The 18,103-nt window shown below is 38.8% G+C and overlaps 1 protein-coding gene across 1 annotated transcript in view; it reads right to left on the reverse strand.

Annotated features, from left to right (window-relative positions):
• The window catches only part of GLRA3 (glycine receptor alpha 3), a 182,615-nt gene that overhangs the window by 37,234 nt on the left and 127,278 nt on the right, over positions 1-18,103 (reverse strand). Inside the window, exon 6 of the mRNA XM_068974238.1 lies at positions 1,296-1,433. Within this exon, the coding sequence (XP_068830339.1) occupies positions 1,296-1,433 (138 nt within the window). The remainder of the gene's footprint in view (positions 1-1,295; positions 1,434-18,103) is intronic.

Raw genomic sequence — 18,103 nt, forward strand, 5'->3', positions numbered from 1 at the left:
TAGAAATTGACAAGCTGATCTTAAAATTAGTATGAAAATGCAAGAGACCTACAATAGCCAAATAGCCTTGAGGGAAAAAAAGAACAAATTTGGTGAACTCACAGTTTGTAATTTCAAGACATGCTGCAAATTTACAATAATTACAAAGTGTGGTACTGTATGATCATTTATGGTCAATTGATTTTTAAAAAAGGATTAAGACTATTCAATAGGGAAAGAATGATCTCTTTAATAAATGGTACAGGGCTTTACTGGTGGCTCAATGGATAAAAAGCCACCTGCCAATGAAGGAGACAGGGATCCAATCCCCAATCCTGGAAGATCCCACATGCTGTGGAGCAACTAAGCCCACACAGCACAGCCAAAAATAAATAAGTAAAATTATGTTTTTAAAACAGAAGCTAAAGTAAAATAAGAAATAAATGGTACAGGAAGAACTTTGCTTTTTGGAACTTTCTGGAATTTTTTTCCAAATATTTTCATTCCCCAGTCGGTGGAATCTTTGGATATGAGCCCGTGGATATGGAGGACTGGCTGTACAATGAAAGTCAGATAACATTTCTGAAAGTGTTGAGCCCGAAAGGAATCATAGTTACTCTAAGGATGTTAGTGGAAGGGCATTCACTCATCACATGGGAGCAATATTTCAAATGTGGGCAGTTTAAGGGAACTTGTAAGAGTAGGTTAGGAGTTAGAATAGATATTACAGGAATATCCCATGCCAACTGGGAAAGGTGAACAGATAACATGAGTGTACAAGTTTTGCAGTCCTTGATGTTGATAAATACATTTGATATTTATCCTCAAAGGTAACAGGCTACTGCATCAGTGTGAGTGGTAAGTGCTTAGTAAGTATCTTGAAATGCACAACATTGTGGCCAAAATAAAAAATTAGGCAAGAGCAGCCTTAAATATATATATATCTTTCCTTTTGTTAGCAAACACAATGTTTATGACCCAGGGAAAGTTGAAAAGTACATTTTGCTGCTCACATAGAAATTAAAGGAACTTTTTGGAAAAGAGCATTATTATTTAACTATAGGTGTTTCAAAAAGAGAAATTATTTAAATATAACTGAATTCCAAGCATTTCTTTTTCTCCATACAAAGCAATTATATAGCAACATGCAATGAGTCAAAACTTCTGCAAATTTCAAAGATGTCCATTTTCTGCTCGATGACTATAAAAAACATTCAGCTATAAACTGCTGAAATAATTAGCCTAGCACTATAAGAAGAATCTGGAGAGCATATAACTACAAGTCATAGGTGAAATAAAGAACACTCAACCCCTACCTGTGTTGTAATGTTTAGTGCAGTATCGTAAATCTTTCTCTTCTTTCAACAGAAACTGGGGTAAAGTGAGTCCTTCTGCCACTTGTACAGGTGCCTCATCTTGCCATTCAAATATGAGATCATTCATTGTGTACCCAACTAGACAAAACATAATAAAAATATTTAGAATGTAACAGGGCATTCAAAGATGAGAAATTTTAACAAATCACTAGTAGATTTCCCATAGAATGAGAAGACCAAATAGTGTCATCTTAACTCTAGTGACTGAGCTATGCATTGCACAGTTTCAGGCTACTGAAGTCTAGTCATATGAAATGTTTATCAAATAACATAAGAAAATGTAGTAAGCTAATAATAAGTATAGCATATACATCCTTTCCTTAGGATAGGCAGATACTGCATTCACTCAACGATTCATTTTGTTTCCAATACATTAGGTCTCCCTCACCTTTCCTCAAAGTATTCAGGGCCCTTTCAAACAAAAGCTGAAATTGTCACTGGTTAGGAAATGACCTGAACTATAACATCCAGGGAGGGAATGTACAGTGCTGATCCCTTTCTTGGTTTAATCATTAACTGCTTTCGCTTATCACATCTGTTTCTCTGCCCCGAGTCCCAAAGTGGACAAAAGAGTATTTTAGATAGAAATGTTTGCTATCCAGTGTACAAAAAAAAAAAAAAAATCCACAAGTTTGTGGAGGGGTTAAACTCTTGTACATGCAAAGAATCAATTAAGAACATAATTAAATAATGTATTTTATAGTAAGCCAGAATGTTTTAGTAAATTAAAATGCCCTCTGTCTGTAGAAAGAAAAGAAAATGAAAGTGAAGTAGTTCAGTTGTGTCCAACTCTTTGCGATCCCGTGGACTGTAGCCCACCAGGCTCCTCTGTCCATGGAATTTTCCAGGCAAGAGTACTGGAGTGGGTTGCCGTTTCCTTCTCCAGGGGATCTTCCTGACCCAGGGATCAAAGGGATCAAACCCATGTCTCCTGCAGTGCAGGCAGATTCTTTAGCAACTGAGCCACCAGGGAAGCCCTCTGTCTATAGTAGTAGTATCTTTTTCTTCCCTGTGAGTGAGAAGCTGTTGAAATGCACACGTGAAGACTGTTGCAGAGAAGGAGTCAATGTGAAATGTAACCTGTGGGGGAAGATGATTGCCAGCATTCACAACGGCCCTGGAGGTAGGCCTCTGAACTAAGTCAATCAGTTCAGTCCAGTCGCTTAGTCGTGTCTGACTCTTTGCAACCCCATGAACTGGAGCACACTAGGCTTTCTTGTCCATCACCAACTTCCGGAGCTTGCTCAAACTCCTCATGTCCACTGAGTCGGTGATGCCATCCAACCATCTCATCCTCTGTCATCCCCTTATCCTCCTGCCTTTAATCTTTCCCAGCATCAGGGTCTTTTCCAATGAGTAAGTTCTTCTCATCGTCTGGCCAAAGTATTGGAGCTTCAACTTCAGCATCAGTCCTTCCAAAGAATATTCATGACTGATTTCCTTTAGGATTGATTGGTTTGATCTCCTTGCAATGCAAGGGACTCTCATGAGTCTTCTCAAACATCACAGTTCAAAAGCATCAATTCTTCAGTGCTCTGCTTTCTTTATAGTCCAACTCTCACATCCATACACGACTACTGGAAAAACCACACTTTGCATAGATGGACATTTGTTGGCAAAGTAATGTCTCTGCTTTTTAATATGCTGTCTAGGTTGGTCATAGCTTTTCTTCCAAGGAGTAAGTGTCTTTTAATTTCATGGCTGCAGCCACCATCTGCAGTGATTTTGGAGCCCAAAAATTCTCCAAGCCAGGCTTTAAAAGTAAGTGAACCGTGAACTTCCAGATGTTCAAGCTGGATTTAGAAAAGGCAGAGGAACTATGACTTGACTCGACTTGACTATGAGGGCTATTCCATTTCTTCTAAGGTATCTTGCTGCAGTCATAGATATTATGGTCATCTGAGTTAAATTCATCCATTTCGGTCCATTTTAGTTCACTGATTCGTAAAATGTCGATGTTCACTCTTGCCATCTCCTATTGGATCACTTCCAATTTACCTTGATTCACGGACCTAACATTCCAGGTTCCTATGCAGTATTGTTCTTCATAGCATCAGACTTTACTTCCATTACCAGTCACATCCACAGCTGAGTGTTGTTTTTCCTTTGGCTCTGTCTCTTCATTCTTTCTGGAGTTATTTCTCCACTCTTCTCCAGAAGCATATTGGGCACCTACCGACCTGGAAGTTCATCTTTCAGTGTTCTATCTTTTTGCATTTTCATACTCTTCATGGGGTTTTCAAGGCAAGAATACTGAAGTGGTTTGCCATTCCCTTCTCGAACTAAGTCAAGGGGTCAGAAAAAGGAAGCAAAAGCTCTAGGTGAATGAAAACAGCAAACACGAGAAACTCCCAAACAAATTTTCTGCTAGTTAATGTTGTAGACAGGAGGCTGTGTGTGTGATAATAGTAGAAATAGCTGGTGATGCACAGATTAGACTGAACAAAGTGATGTGTCTGGAAGGAAACTGATCACCTTCCCTCCTCCCACAATACCTGGAATAGGATGTCCCTGAAAGAGCTGAATTACATCCAGCTGTGGTGGTGGCAACTGGAGCCTGACACCCACCCTACTCACCCGACCTGTGTGCACCCCTCAGAGCATCCACTCCACTGGACATGGGGAAGGTGGTACCAAGGGCATCCGTGGTGAGAAAGTCTGCGTAGACTGTCTGGGATCCTACTATCAAACTTTTAGCAGCAGCTGCTGCCATGTGATAGCTTATTATGGAGCAAGTGTGATTTGGTAGAGGTTGTCAAGTCCTCCAGATTGAAGGGGACATGAATTCTGGTTCCTGAACACACATGAGAACCTGCAGGACTGTCTTCCAGATGACTGGACTTAGCACAGCAAAGACTCGCTTACACTGGGATATATTTCACTGAACCCTGCAATGAATGATTTGATGGATAATAATAGAAGGCTTTCAATTTTATTTGTAAGTTTCTTGATATAGCCATTGAAAATATCATTTTACCTAGACAGGAAATAGATGCACGTTTCTCCAGGATCAAGAGTTAGCAAAATATACCTTGATTCTTATCTAGGTAAACATTCTTTCACACATGCAATCCCTAAAGACAAACTATGTGATACATTTCCCAACTTAGATAAATGGAGAAATGAACTGAAACCCGGTTTTGTTTTTTACATTTTAAATTTTTCTTAGAGTCTTCTGTGAAAAGAAGGTAGCTCTCTGAAATTCCCTCAAATAGAAGCTTTAGTTAGTCCCTGATGCAGTTTATAGGCAGCATACATAACTCGCTCTTATAATAATCAGCCACACTAGGTAACTTAAGGCTTGGGTATATCCTAACCATGGGGGTTTTCCAGGTGGCACAGTGGTAAGGAATCCACCTGTCAATAAAGGAGACACAGGAGACTTGGATTCAATCCTTGGGTCAGGAAGATCCCCTGGAGAAGGAAATGGCAACCTGCTCCAGAATTCTTGCCCGGGATATTCCATGGACAGAGAAGCCTGATGGGCTATAGTCCATGGGGTCGCAGAGTCAGACAGGACCGAGCACACACATGCTCTCCACATATCCTAATCAGAGTATGCTATTTCCTTAAACTATTTAAGTTTGAAGTCAGAAGAAAAATAGTGAGATGGCAAGTTCGGTTGGGGGGGTAATACTTTTATTGAGTAATTTGCTGGGTGTTCAAGGAAAATAACTGAATGGTAATTTTGCCTCAATAGGCCTTCAAATTTAACTTTAAAAAGATCAATACTTTTCCACACAGTTCACAGTGTTTTAGCATCCTTATGTTTTTGGCTGGCAGAACTTTATACAATTCTGGGAATTGCCAAGATGAACAGACTGGCTAATGAGTTCAAGGCTGTGAGTTGGATTGACTTGTATCCTAATGAGTTTCACAAGAAGGAATACTTTATGGAGGGACCAAAGACATTAACTCTACATTCAGCCAACAATCTCATAGGGGATTTGCAGGGAAGCATGCAAACAAATGACTCAGTGAAACCAAACACTTGTTTCTTCAACAAGTATTTATTGGGCACTGGCAATATGTAAAAGCAACCTACTGGGAATGTCGAGCATTATTACCAGGTACAAAGTAAGTGTCGTGGTTGAGGTACAATGTGCTATGTGCCTTCAGAAGAGGGGTCTATGATATCCACTTAAACCTCATTTGAGTTGGACCTTGAAGAAAAGCAAGACCTGTATATAAAGAACATGAGAAAAAGTGAGACACGCATGCAAAGGAAATAGTATGATTGGTTGAAAGAAACCACAAACTTCCAAGGTTTATAATAGGAATAGCAATAGAAACAGTTTGCATGAGGAAGCATATGGAATGAAAAGATGAATTCATGTAAGATCATATAAAATTTACTCTCAAGGTTGAAAAGTTTGTTTTTTTTAAAATTTCCTGTGGGTAATGGTAACCAATTGGAATCTTTTGAGCAGGGGAGTGACGTGACAAAAACTGCTTTAGAAACATTACTCTAGTAGAATCTTTTCATGGGATGTACAAGATCCAAACTGCTTTCATACTTATAAGACATTATCTGGCCTTTTTCATTGTATTGACATTTGCCCAGATAATTAAAAAAGAAAACAATAAGCAAAACTCCTAGTGTTCAGCATAGTTAAAAACAGTGGCACCAAACTCTGCTAGTGGTTTTTGTATTCTTTACGGCCACATCTTGCATTATAAACATTACCACTTTTATTTAAGAATGCCCTAAATCCTAGATAAAAACAGTAACAATCACAATCTCATTAAACTTTGACCTTTATGTCAATGTTCTTGGAAAGTATGGATAAAACACTTCAGCTGCACACTGTAAACACAATGGTTGCTTTAAGGAAAAGCACTGGTGTGACTGATTTGCAAGTAAGTAGGCTGGTTTTGTTTGAAATCCTATTTTTACTTGAAAAAATAAATGACTGGCAAACTGTGGTTATTAACCTAGAGGGATGGGGTGGGGAGGGAGGTGGGAAGGAGGCTCAACAGGGAGGGGACATAGGTATACCTACAGCCGATTCATGTTGATGTTTGGCAGAAACCAACACAATATTGTAAAGCAATTATCCTTCAATTTAAAATAAATAAATTTAATTATTAAAAGCTGTGGTTATTACAATTAGCTATATGACCACACATTTTCTTGAAAATAAAAGAAGTAACTGAACCTCTCATGTTGAGGGAAACAGAAACTATTTGTTGTCAATGGTAGATTTTGAGCTTTTTATTCAACATTAGACTTCTGGTAAAATTGTTTTTCCATCCCCTAAAAATTTTCTTTGGATGAGCTCAATGGTGATATTAACAAATGTGACTTTTCAGTCTTGTATAATGTTATGTGTTAATGTTTGGAATATCTTAATAACTCATTAAGCCACTGTTTTCCAAATGATCAAGGCATAATTTTAAAAATCATGCATATGGTAATATTGCTCTTTCCATACATCTGTAAAATAGATAGCAAATGGGAATTTGCTGTATGCCTCAGGAAACTGAAACAGGGGCTCTATATCAACCTAGAGGCGTGGGGTGGGGAGGGAGATGGGAGGAAGGTTTAAAAGGGAGGCCATATGTATACCTATGGCTGATTCATGTTGAGGTTTGACAGAAAACAGCAAAATTCTGTAAAGCAATTATCCGTCAATAAAAAATAAATAAATAAAATCATGCATAGATAAGAGATCCATTTAATATTCAAGATGGACAAACAGATTTTAACTTATAAGAGTCTGAAGAGTTCATTACAAGTATATAGCAAAATGATTCATACCACTTTGAAAAATATATATGCATTTTTTCAGATTATTTTGCTGAATTTTACTGTACACTTGAAACTAATACAATGTTGTAAATCAACAGCACTTCAACAAAATGAATTCATTGCAGGGGTTTCCAATTTCACATTGCAACCAACCTTTAAGAAACTACCACCTCTAGAAACTGAAAGGCTTTCCCCCATCTTACAGAATTTCCTTCTTTTTGACTAGTACCCTACTGTTATGTATATACTACATTTTCTTTATCCATTCATCTGTCAATGGTAAGTGGTCTCCACATCTTGGCTATTGTGAACAGTGCTGCAATGAACACAACAGTACTAGTATTTTTTCAAGATCCTGATTTTAACTTTTACAATAAATGTCCAGAAGTGAGACTACTGGATCATATGATAGTCTTATTTTTCACTGTTGCAACCCATGGATGAAGCTTGAAGATAAATTGTGTCAAGCGAAATAAGCCAGTCAAAGAAAGGCAAATAGGGCATGATTTCACATATATGCAGTATCTTAAATTACCATATTCATAGAATCAAAGAATGGAATGGTGATCGCCAGGGGCTGAGGAATGGAGAAATGAGAAAAATCCACAAGCATAAAGTTTTAGTCAAACAAGATGAATAAGCTCTAGACAACTGCTGTACGGCATTTTACTTACAGTCAACAATAATGTATTGTACATTTTAAAAATCTGTTAAAAAGGGAGATCTCATGCAAAGTGTTCTAAACACAATATAAAACATTTTAAAAGGTATGTTTGCATTCTTGAGAAGGTAAAGAAAAAACTCTCATTCTTCCTCAGTGTTTCTTCAGGAAGTCAGAGGTGATAATTTAGTACACCATTTTGTCAAAATAGGGGAAAAATATAGAGAGAAGGGAGAATAAGAAGTTATAGAACTTTTCAGTTTCAAGTCTAAGTCACTGACACATAGCTATGCCTCAGTTCTTTGCTGACATAGACTGTGAGTAGAGTAGGCTTCTCTGACCATCTTATAAAATATTTTTATTCAGTAAGTCTTTCCTGCTTATTTTTTCTATCGAACTTTTCTCTACCTGACAGTCGTGTCTGACTCTTTGTGACCCCATGGACTCCATGGAATTCTCCAGGTTAGAATGCTGGAGAGGGTAGCCTTTCCCTTCTCCAGGGTATCTTTCCAACCCTGGGATCGAACCCAGGTCTCCTACATTGCAGGTGGACTCTTTCCCAACTGAGCCACCAGGGAAGCTCTGACATGGTATATAGTCACCAACTTTTTATTTGGTTTGGTTCCTATCTAACTTCCTAGAATTTAAGCTTTATAGAAGCAGAGGTTATTCTGTTTTAATCACTGGCATGTTTTTTCAGTACCTAAAATAGTATGTAGCATGTACCAGGAACTTGAATATATATATATATATTCACTGACATATATACACTACCATGTGTGAAAAAGCAGAAGAGCTCAGCTAGGTTCTTGGTGATGACCTAGCGGGGGTGGGATGGGGAGGTGGCGGGGAGAAAGGCTCAAGAGGGAAGGGATATATGTAAATATATTTATACTATGGCTGACTTGCATTGTTGTAATGCAGAAATCAATACAACACTGTAAAGCAATTATTCTCCAATTAAAAATTTAAAAATTTGGAAAGGGTTAATTACTGTTACAGAAGGGTTTCCCTGGTGGTTCAGTGGTAAAGAATCTGTCTGCCAATGCAGGAGATGCCAGATTGATCCCTGGGTCAGGAAGATGCCCTGGAGAAGGAAATGGCAACCCACTCCAGTGTTCTTGCCTGGGAAATCCTCTAGACAGAGGAGCCTGGTGGGCTGCAGTCCATAGGGTAGCAAAGGGTCAGATGCAACTTGGCAACTAAACAGCAACAACTGTTATAGAGACAGAAAGACTGATCGAAGGAAACAAAGATAAAGTTTAGGAAGATATCTAAGCATGTATGAACACTGAAAAGTTCTGCCGCTTGCATGCAGCACTGTAAGAGGTAGGGAGTCTAGAGCATCAAGTGTAATATAGCCATGTGAATGTCTGTGGGTTGGGGTAAGACATAGGTGTAATCTTGAGGGATTCAGAAAAAGCTTCTGGAGCCTGAACTTCTTCAGTGGTACCTCTGGGGCTAGTCAAGAGTGAGCAATGCCAGAAAAATGCCCAATGTTCAGCGTTTGGTGGTTTGTTGATACCCATAGGAGTAATTGTCTATTAGCAGTCTGTCTATTAATTGACTGATAGTCAATCTATCAGTAATAGTCTGAAGATTTTTGTTCAAGACTCCCATAGACCCAAGTCGTGAAAGGTAGCAAATCATGAAAAGATATGGAGGAAACTTAAATGCTTGTTACTAAGTGGAAGAAGTCAATCAATCTGAAAGGGCTACATGCTATATAATTCCAACTCCATGACATTCTAGAAAGGGTAAAACTATGGAGGCAGTGAAAAGCTCAGTGATAACCAGGGGCCTGGGGCAAGGAAGGAGTGAATAGGCAGAACAAAGAGGATATTTAGGGCAACAAAACTATTCTGTGTGTGTGTGCATGCTCAGTCAGTCATGTCTGATTCTTTGCAACCCCATGGACTATAACATGCCAGGCTCCTCTGTCCTCGGAATTTTCCAGGCAAAAACATTGGAGTGGGTTTCCTATTCTATACAATACTATAGTGCCATTTCCTATTCTATACAATACTATAATGGAATACAAGTCATTACAGACTTGTCAAAACTCAGAGAATACACACCATCAAGAGTGAACCCTAGTGTAGGTCCATGGATTGTAATAAGTGTATCTCTCTGGTGTGGGGTGTTGATACTGGCAGAGGATGTACTTACGTGTGGGGTCAGAGACTTACACAAGAAATTGTTGATTTTTGTTCAATTTTGTCATGAACCTAAAACTGCTCTTAAAAAGTCTATTTCTAAAAGAAGTTGTAGTTGTTAAATTGTTCATTTTTATATGAACACCAAGTGACTGAACTATAATTCTGTGTGTGTGACAAAGCTGATGTTGAACCAAAAATTGTATTTCATCAAGGCATAACATGTTGTTCTATTTACTGTTTTTCATCAGCTAAATTTTCTTTTAAATTTGAACATTTGAAGAGTTACTTTATAAATCATCTTATATATTCTGCAATGGTATTAAACTTTCAGTAAATAGATTCTCCAAATTTTTGTTGTATTTATTCAAAATCAGTTAGAAATGTTTAGTCAAATTATTTTACAAATGTAGCACTAAAATTTTAGATTCTGAAGCTTTTTAGCAAAAGGAAGTTATAAATATGATGCTTATAAACAGTAACACATTGAGATTAATCCCTACAACAGAAAGAAACACTGAGGTCTCAAAAGTTGTACAATATTTATTTTTTATGTATGTAATAAATCTATTTTGGAACATGTTATGTGAAGATTATATTGATGGGCTGTTTGTTTTTAACTGGATAATTTATAGTGAAATTCAATGGAATTCAGAAGGCATATTTTCCAGCAAGTAAATTAGGTGGAGAACTTGAAAAGATTCCTAAATAAAAATGACTAATTTGACTGAGTTTTGTCCTATAAAAATTTTTTTGATGAAAGTTACTCATTGAAGAGAAAGGCAATATCTGTAAATACATATGGGTTGAACTAGTCAGCTATTAATATTTCAATACAAAGAAATTAAGTTCTAAAATTATCAAATATTTTAGCCATCTCAACTATATAGAGATTATTTTCTCAATAAGACCATTATAGTCTATACAGAAGGGTCCACCAATGGCATCAACAATTACAAATTTAGTACAAAAAATTGCAGCTTTAAAGATGGCTCCAAATTATTTTGATTTGCTTTTATATACTTTGTATATTTCTTTAGGAAGGATTGTATTTTATACATTAGAACTATAGTCATCCTCTAATATAAAAGACATCAGTTAATAGATATTACAAAGATACAGTAATTTAAATACTTGTAGTGCCCTTCATTTATCCTCATAAGCACCCCCATTTTGATGATAAATTACAAGGTCACCCTGATGATAAGGAGAAAGATAGAGACCGAGCTGGATGTAATCCAGCTTGAAATCGCCTGTTCTTAACAAACAGCTGAAATTTTAAAAACGAAAGGAAGAAAATGCTCACATTTGGCAGGTGCTGGCAGTCTTTGGCCAGAAGAGATGTTACGCCAGTAAATTTTACTGACCTGATATATGTGACTGCCATGTCAAAAAGTATTTAACTAAAACATTATAATTCATAATGTGTACATTTCATTTGAATAATTTTACTATAAACCAGACTGTTACATGTGGTTTTAAGTACTTAGGCTTGTTAAATTATTTTCTCTAAACTTCCCTGGTATAAATAACCTATAAGGATTATTCTGGGCTTCCCAGGTGGCGCTAGTTGTATAGAATCCACTTGCCAATGCAGGAGACTTAAGAGATACATGTTCAATCCCTGGTTTGGGAAGATCCCTTGGAGGAGGGCATGGCAACCCACTCCAGTTATTCTTGCCTGGAGAATCCCATAGACAGAGGAGCCTGGCAGGCTACAGTCCATAAGGTCACAAAGAATCAGACACTACTGAAGCGACATAGCATGCACAACCATTATTCTACTAGTATTTTGATTACATTTGTCTTTGAAGACCTGAAACACTTTATCATAGATCATCTGTGTAACCTTTCTCCCTTTCTTTCTTAAGATAATGTTGGAAAAAAAAATTCCTGACTCCTAATCTGTCTTCTCAAATGACAATAACTTTGTTCACATTTTTCGAAACCTCACAAAATTATCACACATTGAATGTACCATGTTTTAAAGTTCTTATGAGAAATCTCAACTAAAGTCAGAAAAGGACCTAATTTTGATCCCATTTTAATGAGGAAAAGGTATATAATTGGTTCTGGCCTGGGAGAAGTATGAGAGGGCTCTTTGGAAAAACACTGTGTCTGCCTATCAGAGTGTTAGAGATTCAGATCTGCTCAAATTTATGAATTGATTAGTTTATTCACAGACCCAAACAATTCAAACAGACTCTGAGCCAACATCAGTTTTGCAACACTTAAAGTTTGTGTAATTGGAGAAGGAAATGGCAACCTACTTCAGCATTCTTGCCTGGAGAGTCCCAGGGACAGAGGAGTGGGCTGCCGTCTATGGGTTCACACAGAGTCGGACACGACTTAGCAGCAGCAAAGGTTGTGTAAGGTTTGAGTAAAGAATAAAAAGGCACTATAAACCTTTGATAGGACCAAAGTTTTCCTGATGCCTGATATGTCAGTATAACTAATCATTCACAAGAACCAAAAGCTAGGTTAACTTTAGAGAAGGAAGTCTTACATGATATTAGCAAGAAAATCCATTTCAGAATCTTAGTTCCAGAAGCATTTGAAGAGTGTCATTACAAAATAGCAGAAATTTTAACATGGCTAGAATAAAATTAAAAATCTTTAGTTCAACTTCTCTTCAAGGTGAAATATTATAAAATGTCTCTCACTGCAATACATTCATTGCAGTACACAAGACAATATAACTAGCATTATGGTAATAAATGGATGTCAAATGTTGAAATTCATATCCAATACATAGAACAACAAAAATGAAATAATAGAATTATTATTTTACAATTTTCCATATAAACAAACTACATTTTTCTTCTCAGGTATCTTGGAATTTATATATTTTTCTTATTCTTAATCTTTTTACTTATTTTTAGAACTTAAAACGTTGCCGAATGAAGCAAAAGATAGCTGATGTTTTATATGCAATAGTAGCCTACATGTGAAAAAAACTTCTATCTAAAATGAAATGAAACTGGAGGATATAAAATGAAGAAACTCAGGCATGTATCTTCAGAAAGGAACTTAAGAACTGAAAGACTGATTTTCTGCAAAAGTCTGACTTACAGAGATGGAGACTTACCTCCTGACCAACAAACATCCACCAAGAATGTCTCCCCATCCCCAAGACAATGAACTTCCTGCTTGGACTCTGCCTGGACTTGTCCCTCTTTGCACTCCTTGCCCATAAATAGTCTTCCAAGAATAGAACCCTCTATGGACGTGCTTGGAACTTGCTACAGCATGGATTTCTCGAATTGCATTTCCTCTGCTATTCCCAATAAACTCAATTTCTGGTCATGTGAGCTTGCTTTCGTTTACTTCTTTACTTAGGTCAACATCTATAACATCAAATATACCTAAGACGAAAGTGACATGTGTGCAGAAAAGTATCTGAAGAGGAAGAAAATGACTTTATTCTTTTTCTCCTCAGATAAATTATGCAGTAAAATCAGCACTGACTCATAAAAGATAGATTTACAGGAGCCATAAATACAGTTGTGAGAACTTGCAATAATAAAATTTCAACTAAATTAGTATGTTTACAAATGGGATGGACTTTTGATGGACTCATCATACCAAGAGGTGTTGAAGGCTTTACTACTTAAAGCTGCATGTGTCTGAAATTGCTCATCACAAATGAACCAGAAGTTTAAAGCTTTACTCAGTGGGCAATATCTCTATATTATTTTAGATAATCGATATTTGTTATTTAACAAAATTTTTTGTTAAATTATTCAATTTTATTGCAATCCATGCTACCAGAGTATTTTTGTGCTCTAAGTCACTAGTTGCTAGCTGAATGCTGATTATTTCAGGTAAACGTGAAAAACTAATTTTAAGAATTGAGGATTTTTGCATCCAGAGGATTATATCGTGGCTATTTGCTAGTGGAGATGAGAGAAACAGTGATCATTACAGGATGAGAAGGAAGGTTTAATTACCATTGAGAATGTCAACTACTTCCAGAGCAATTTTTAGAAGCCTGACCCAGCCTGTGAGTGTCCAGAAGTCTCCAGTGGAGGTGTGGGTGGACAGTGGATGGCTGCAGGGTCAGGAGCACTGAACACAACAGTTCATGCACAGGCCCTTTTGAAGGAGGTCACCATTATCTTTATCACCCCTACCACAGTGTGGTCTCAGTCAAACAACAGGGAGGGTACACAACCCTGCCCATCAATAGAAAATCGGATTAAAGTTTTGCTGAGCATGGCCCTGCCCATCAAGACAAGACCCAGTTTCCCCCACAGTTAATCTCTCCCATTAAGGAGCTTCCATAAGCCTCTTGTAAGGCCTCCCCAGACAGCCATTTTGCTGGTTTGCATTTCTTTTCCATGGGGATGGTCTTGATCCCTGTCTCCTGTACAATGTCACAAACCTCAGTCCATAGTTCATCAGGCACTCTATCCATCAGATCTAGGCCCTTAAATCTATTTCTCACTTCCACTATATAATCATAAGGAATTTGATGTAGGTCATACATGAATGGTCTAGTGGTTTTCTCTACTATCTTCAATTTAAGTCTGAATTTGGCAATAAGGAGTTCATGATCTGAGCCACAGTCAGATCGTGGTCTTGTTTTTGTTGCCTGTATAGAGCTTCTCCATCTTTGGCTGCAAAGAATATAATCAATCTGATTCCGGTGTTGACCATCTGGTGATGTCCATGTGTAGAGTCTTCTGTTGTGTTGTTGGAAGAGGGTGTTTGCTATGACCAGTGCATTTTCTTGGCAAAACTCTATTAGTCTCTGCCCTGCTTCATTCCGCATTCCAAGGCCAAATTTGCCTGTTACTCCAGGTGTTTCTTGACACCCTACTTTTGCATTCGAGTCCCCTATAATGAAAAGGACATCTTTTTTGGGTGTTAGTTCTAAAAGGTCTTGTAGGTCTTCATAAAACCGTTCAACTTCAGTTTCTTCAGCATTACTGGTTGGGGCACAGACTTGGATAACTGTGATATTGAATGGTTTGCCTTGGAGATGAACAGAGATCATTCTGTCGTTTTTGAGATTGCATCCAAGTACTGCATTTCAGACTCTTTTGTTGACCATGATAGCTACTCCATTTCTTCTGAGGGATTCCTGCCCGCAGTAGTAGATGTAACTGTCATCTGAGTTAAAGTCACCCATTCCAGTCCATTTTAGTTCGCTGATTCCTAGAATGTTGACGTTCACCCTTGCCATCTCTTGTTTGACCACTTCCAATTTGCCTTGATTCATGGACCTGACATTCCAGGTTCCTATGCAATATTGCTCTTTACAGCATCGGATCTTGCTTCTATCACCAGTCACATCCACAACTGGGTATGGTTTTTGCTTTGGCTCCATCCCTTCATTCTTTCTGGAGTTATTTCTCCACAGATCTCCAGTAGCATATTGGGCACCTAATGACCCGGGGAGTTCCTCTTTTGGTATCCTATCATTTTGCCTTTTCATACTGTTCATGGGGTTCTCAAGGCAAGAATACTGAAGTGGCTTGCCATTCCCTTCTCCAATGGAAAGATATAAGCATCTGAATGCACAGTTCCAAAGAATAGCAAGAAGAGATAAGAAAGCCTTCTTCAGCAATCAATGCAAAGAAATAGAGGAAAACAACAGAATGGGAAAGACTAGAGATCTCTTCAAGAAAATTAGAGATACCAAGGGAACATTTTATGCAAAGATGGGCTCGATAAAGGACAGTAATGGTCTGGACCTAACAGAAGCAGAAGATATTAAGAAGAGGTGGCAAGAATACACGGAAGAACTGTACAAAAGATCTTCACGACCCAGATAATCATGATGATGTGATCACTAATCTAGAGCCAGACATCTGGAATGTGAAGTCAAGTGGGCCTTAGAAAGCATCACTGTGAACAAAGCTAGTGGAGGCGATGGAATTCCAGTTGAGCTATTTCAAATCCTGAAAGATGATGCTGTGAAAGTTCTGCACTCAATATGCCAGCAAATTTGGAAAACTCAGCAGTGGCCACAGGACTGGAAAAGGTCCATTTTCATTCCAATTCCAAAGAAAGGCAATGCCAAAGAATGCTCAAACTACTGCACAATTGCACTCATCTCACATGCTAGTAAAGTAATGCTCAAAATTCTCCAAGCCAGACTTCAGCAATACGTGAACGGTGAACTCCCTGATGTTCAAGCTGGTATTAGAAAAGGCAGAGGAACCAGAGATTAAATTGCCAACATCCACTGGATCATGGAAAAAGCAAGAGAGTTCCAGAAAAACATCTATTTCTGCTTTATTGACTATGCCAAGCCTTTGACTGTGTGGATCACAAGAAACTGGGGAAAATTCTGAAAGAGATGGGAATACTAGACCACCTGACCAGCCTCTTGAGAAATCTGTATGCAGGTCAGGAAGCAACAGTTAGAACTGGACATGGAACAACAGACTGGTTCCAAATAGGAAAAGGAGTACATCAAGGCTGTATATTGTCCCCCTGCTTATTTAACTTCTATGCAGAGTACATCATGAGAAACGCTGGACTGGAAGAAACACAAGCTGGAATCAAGATTGCTGGGAGAAATATCAATAACCTCAGATATGCAGATGACACCACCCTTATGGCAGAAAGTGAAGAGGAACTAAAAAGCCTCTTGATGAAAGTGAAAGAGGAGAGTGAAAAAGTTGGCTTAAAGCTCAACATTCAGAAAGTGAAGATCATGGCATCTGGTCCCATCACTTCATGGGAAATAGATGGGGAAACAGTAGAAACAGTGTCAGACTTTATTTTGGGGGGCTCCAAAATCACTGCAGATGGTGACTGCAGCCATGAAATTAAAAGACGCTTACTCCTTGGAAGAAAAGTTATGACCAACCCAGATAGTATATTCAAGAGCAGAGACATTACTTTGCCGACTAAGGTCCGTCTAGTCAAGGCTATGGTTTTTCCTGTGGTCATGTATAAATGTTAGAGTTGGACTGTGAAGAAGGCTGAGCGCCGAAGAATTGATGTGTTTGAACTGTGGTGTTGGAGAAGACTCTTGAGAGTCCCTTGGACTGCAAGGAGATCCAACCAGTCCATTCTGAAGGAGATCAGCCCTGGGATTTCTTTGGGAGGAATGATGCTAAAGCTGAAGCTCCAGTACTTTGGACACCTCATGCGAAGAGTTGACTCATTGGAAAAGACTCTGGTGCTGGGAGAGATTGGGGACAGGAGGAGAAGGGGACGACCCAGGATGAGATGGCTGGATGGCATCACGGTCTCGATGGACGTGAGTCTGAGTGAACTTTGGGAGATGGTGATGGACAGGGAGGCCTGGCGTGCTGCAATTCATGGGGTCGCAAAGAGTCGGACACGACTGAGCAACTGAACTGAACTGATAAGCCTCTTGAAAGTGAAAGTGAAGTCGCTCAGTCGTGTCCGACTCTTTGCAACCCCGTGCACTGTAGCCCCCCAGGCTCCTCCGTCCATGGGATTCTCCAGGAAAGAATACTGGATTTGGGTTGCCATTTTCTTCTCCAAGGGATCTTCCTGACCCAGGGATTGAACCCAGGTCTCCCACATTGCAGGCAGAGGCTTTAACCTCTGAGCCACCAGGGAAGCCCAGGATAAACCTCTTATCCTTATCCATAAGAGGGCAGACAGAATGAAAACCACAATCACAGAAAACTAATCAAACTAACCGCATGGACCACAGCCTTGTCTAACTCAATGAAGCTATGAGCCATGCTGTGTAGAGCCACCCAAGACGGTCGGGTCATGGTGGAGAGGTCTGAAAAAATGTGGTCACTGGAGAAGGGAATGGCAAACCACTTCAGTATTCTTGCCTTGAGAACCCCATGAGTATGAAAAGGCAAAAGGATATGACACTGAAAGATGAACTCCCTAGGACAGCAGCTGCCCAATATGCTACTGGAGAAGAGTGGAGAAATAACTCCAAAAAGAATGAAGAGGCTGAGCCAAAGCAAAAACAGCACCCAAATGTGGAAGTGACTGGTGACGGAAGGGAAGTAAAGTCCGATGCTGTAAGGAAAAATATTGAACAGGAACCTGGAAAGTTAGGTTCATGGATCAAGGTAAACTAAGTGAAGTAAGTGAAGTCGCTCAGTCGTGTCCGACTCTTCGGGACGCCATGGACTGTAGCCTCCCAGGCTCCTCCGTCCATGGGATTCTCCAGGCAAGAATACTGGAGTGGGTTGCCATTTCCTTCTCCAGGGGATCTTCCCAACCC

Source organism: Capricornis sumatraensis, chromosome 6, assembly GCF_032405125.1.
Source record: "Capricornis sumatraensis isolate serow.1 chromosome 6, serow.2, whole genome shotgun sequence".
Classification (NCBI taxonomy): domain Eukaryota; kingdom Metazoa; phylum Chordata; class Mammalia; order Artiodactyla; family Bovidae; genus Capricornis; species Capricornis sumatraensis.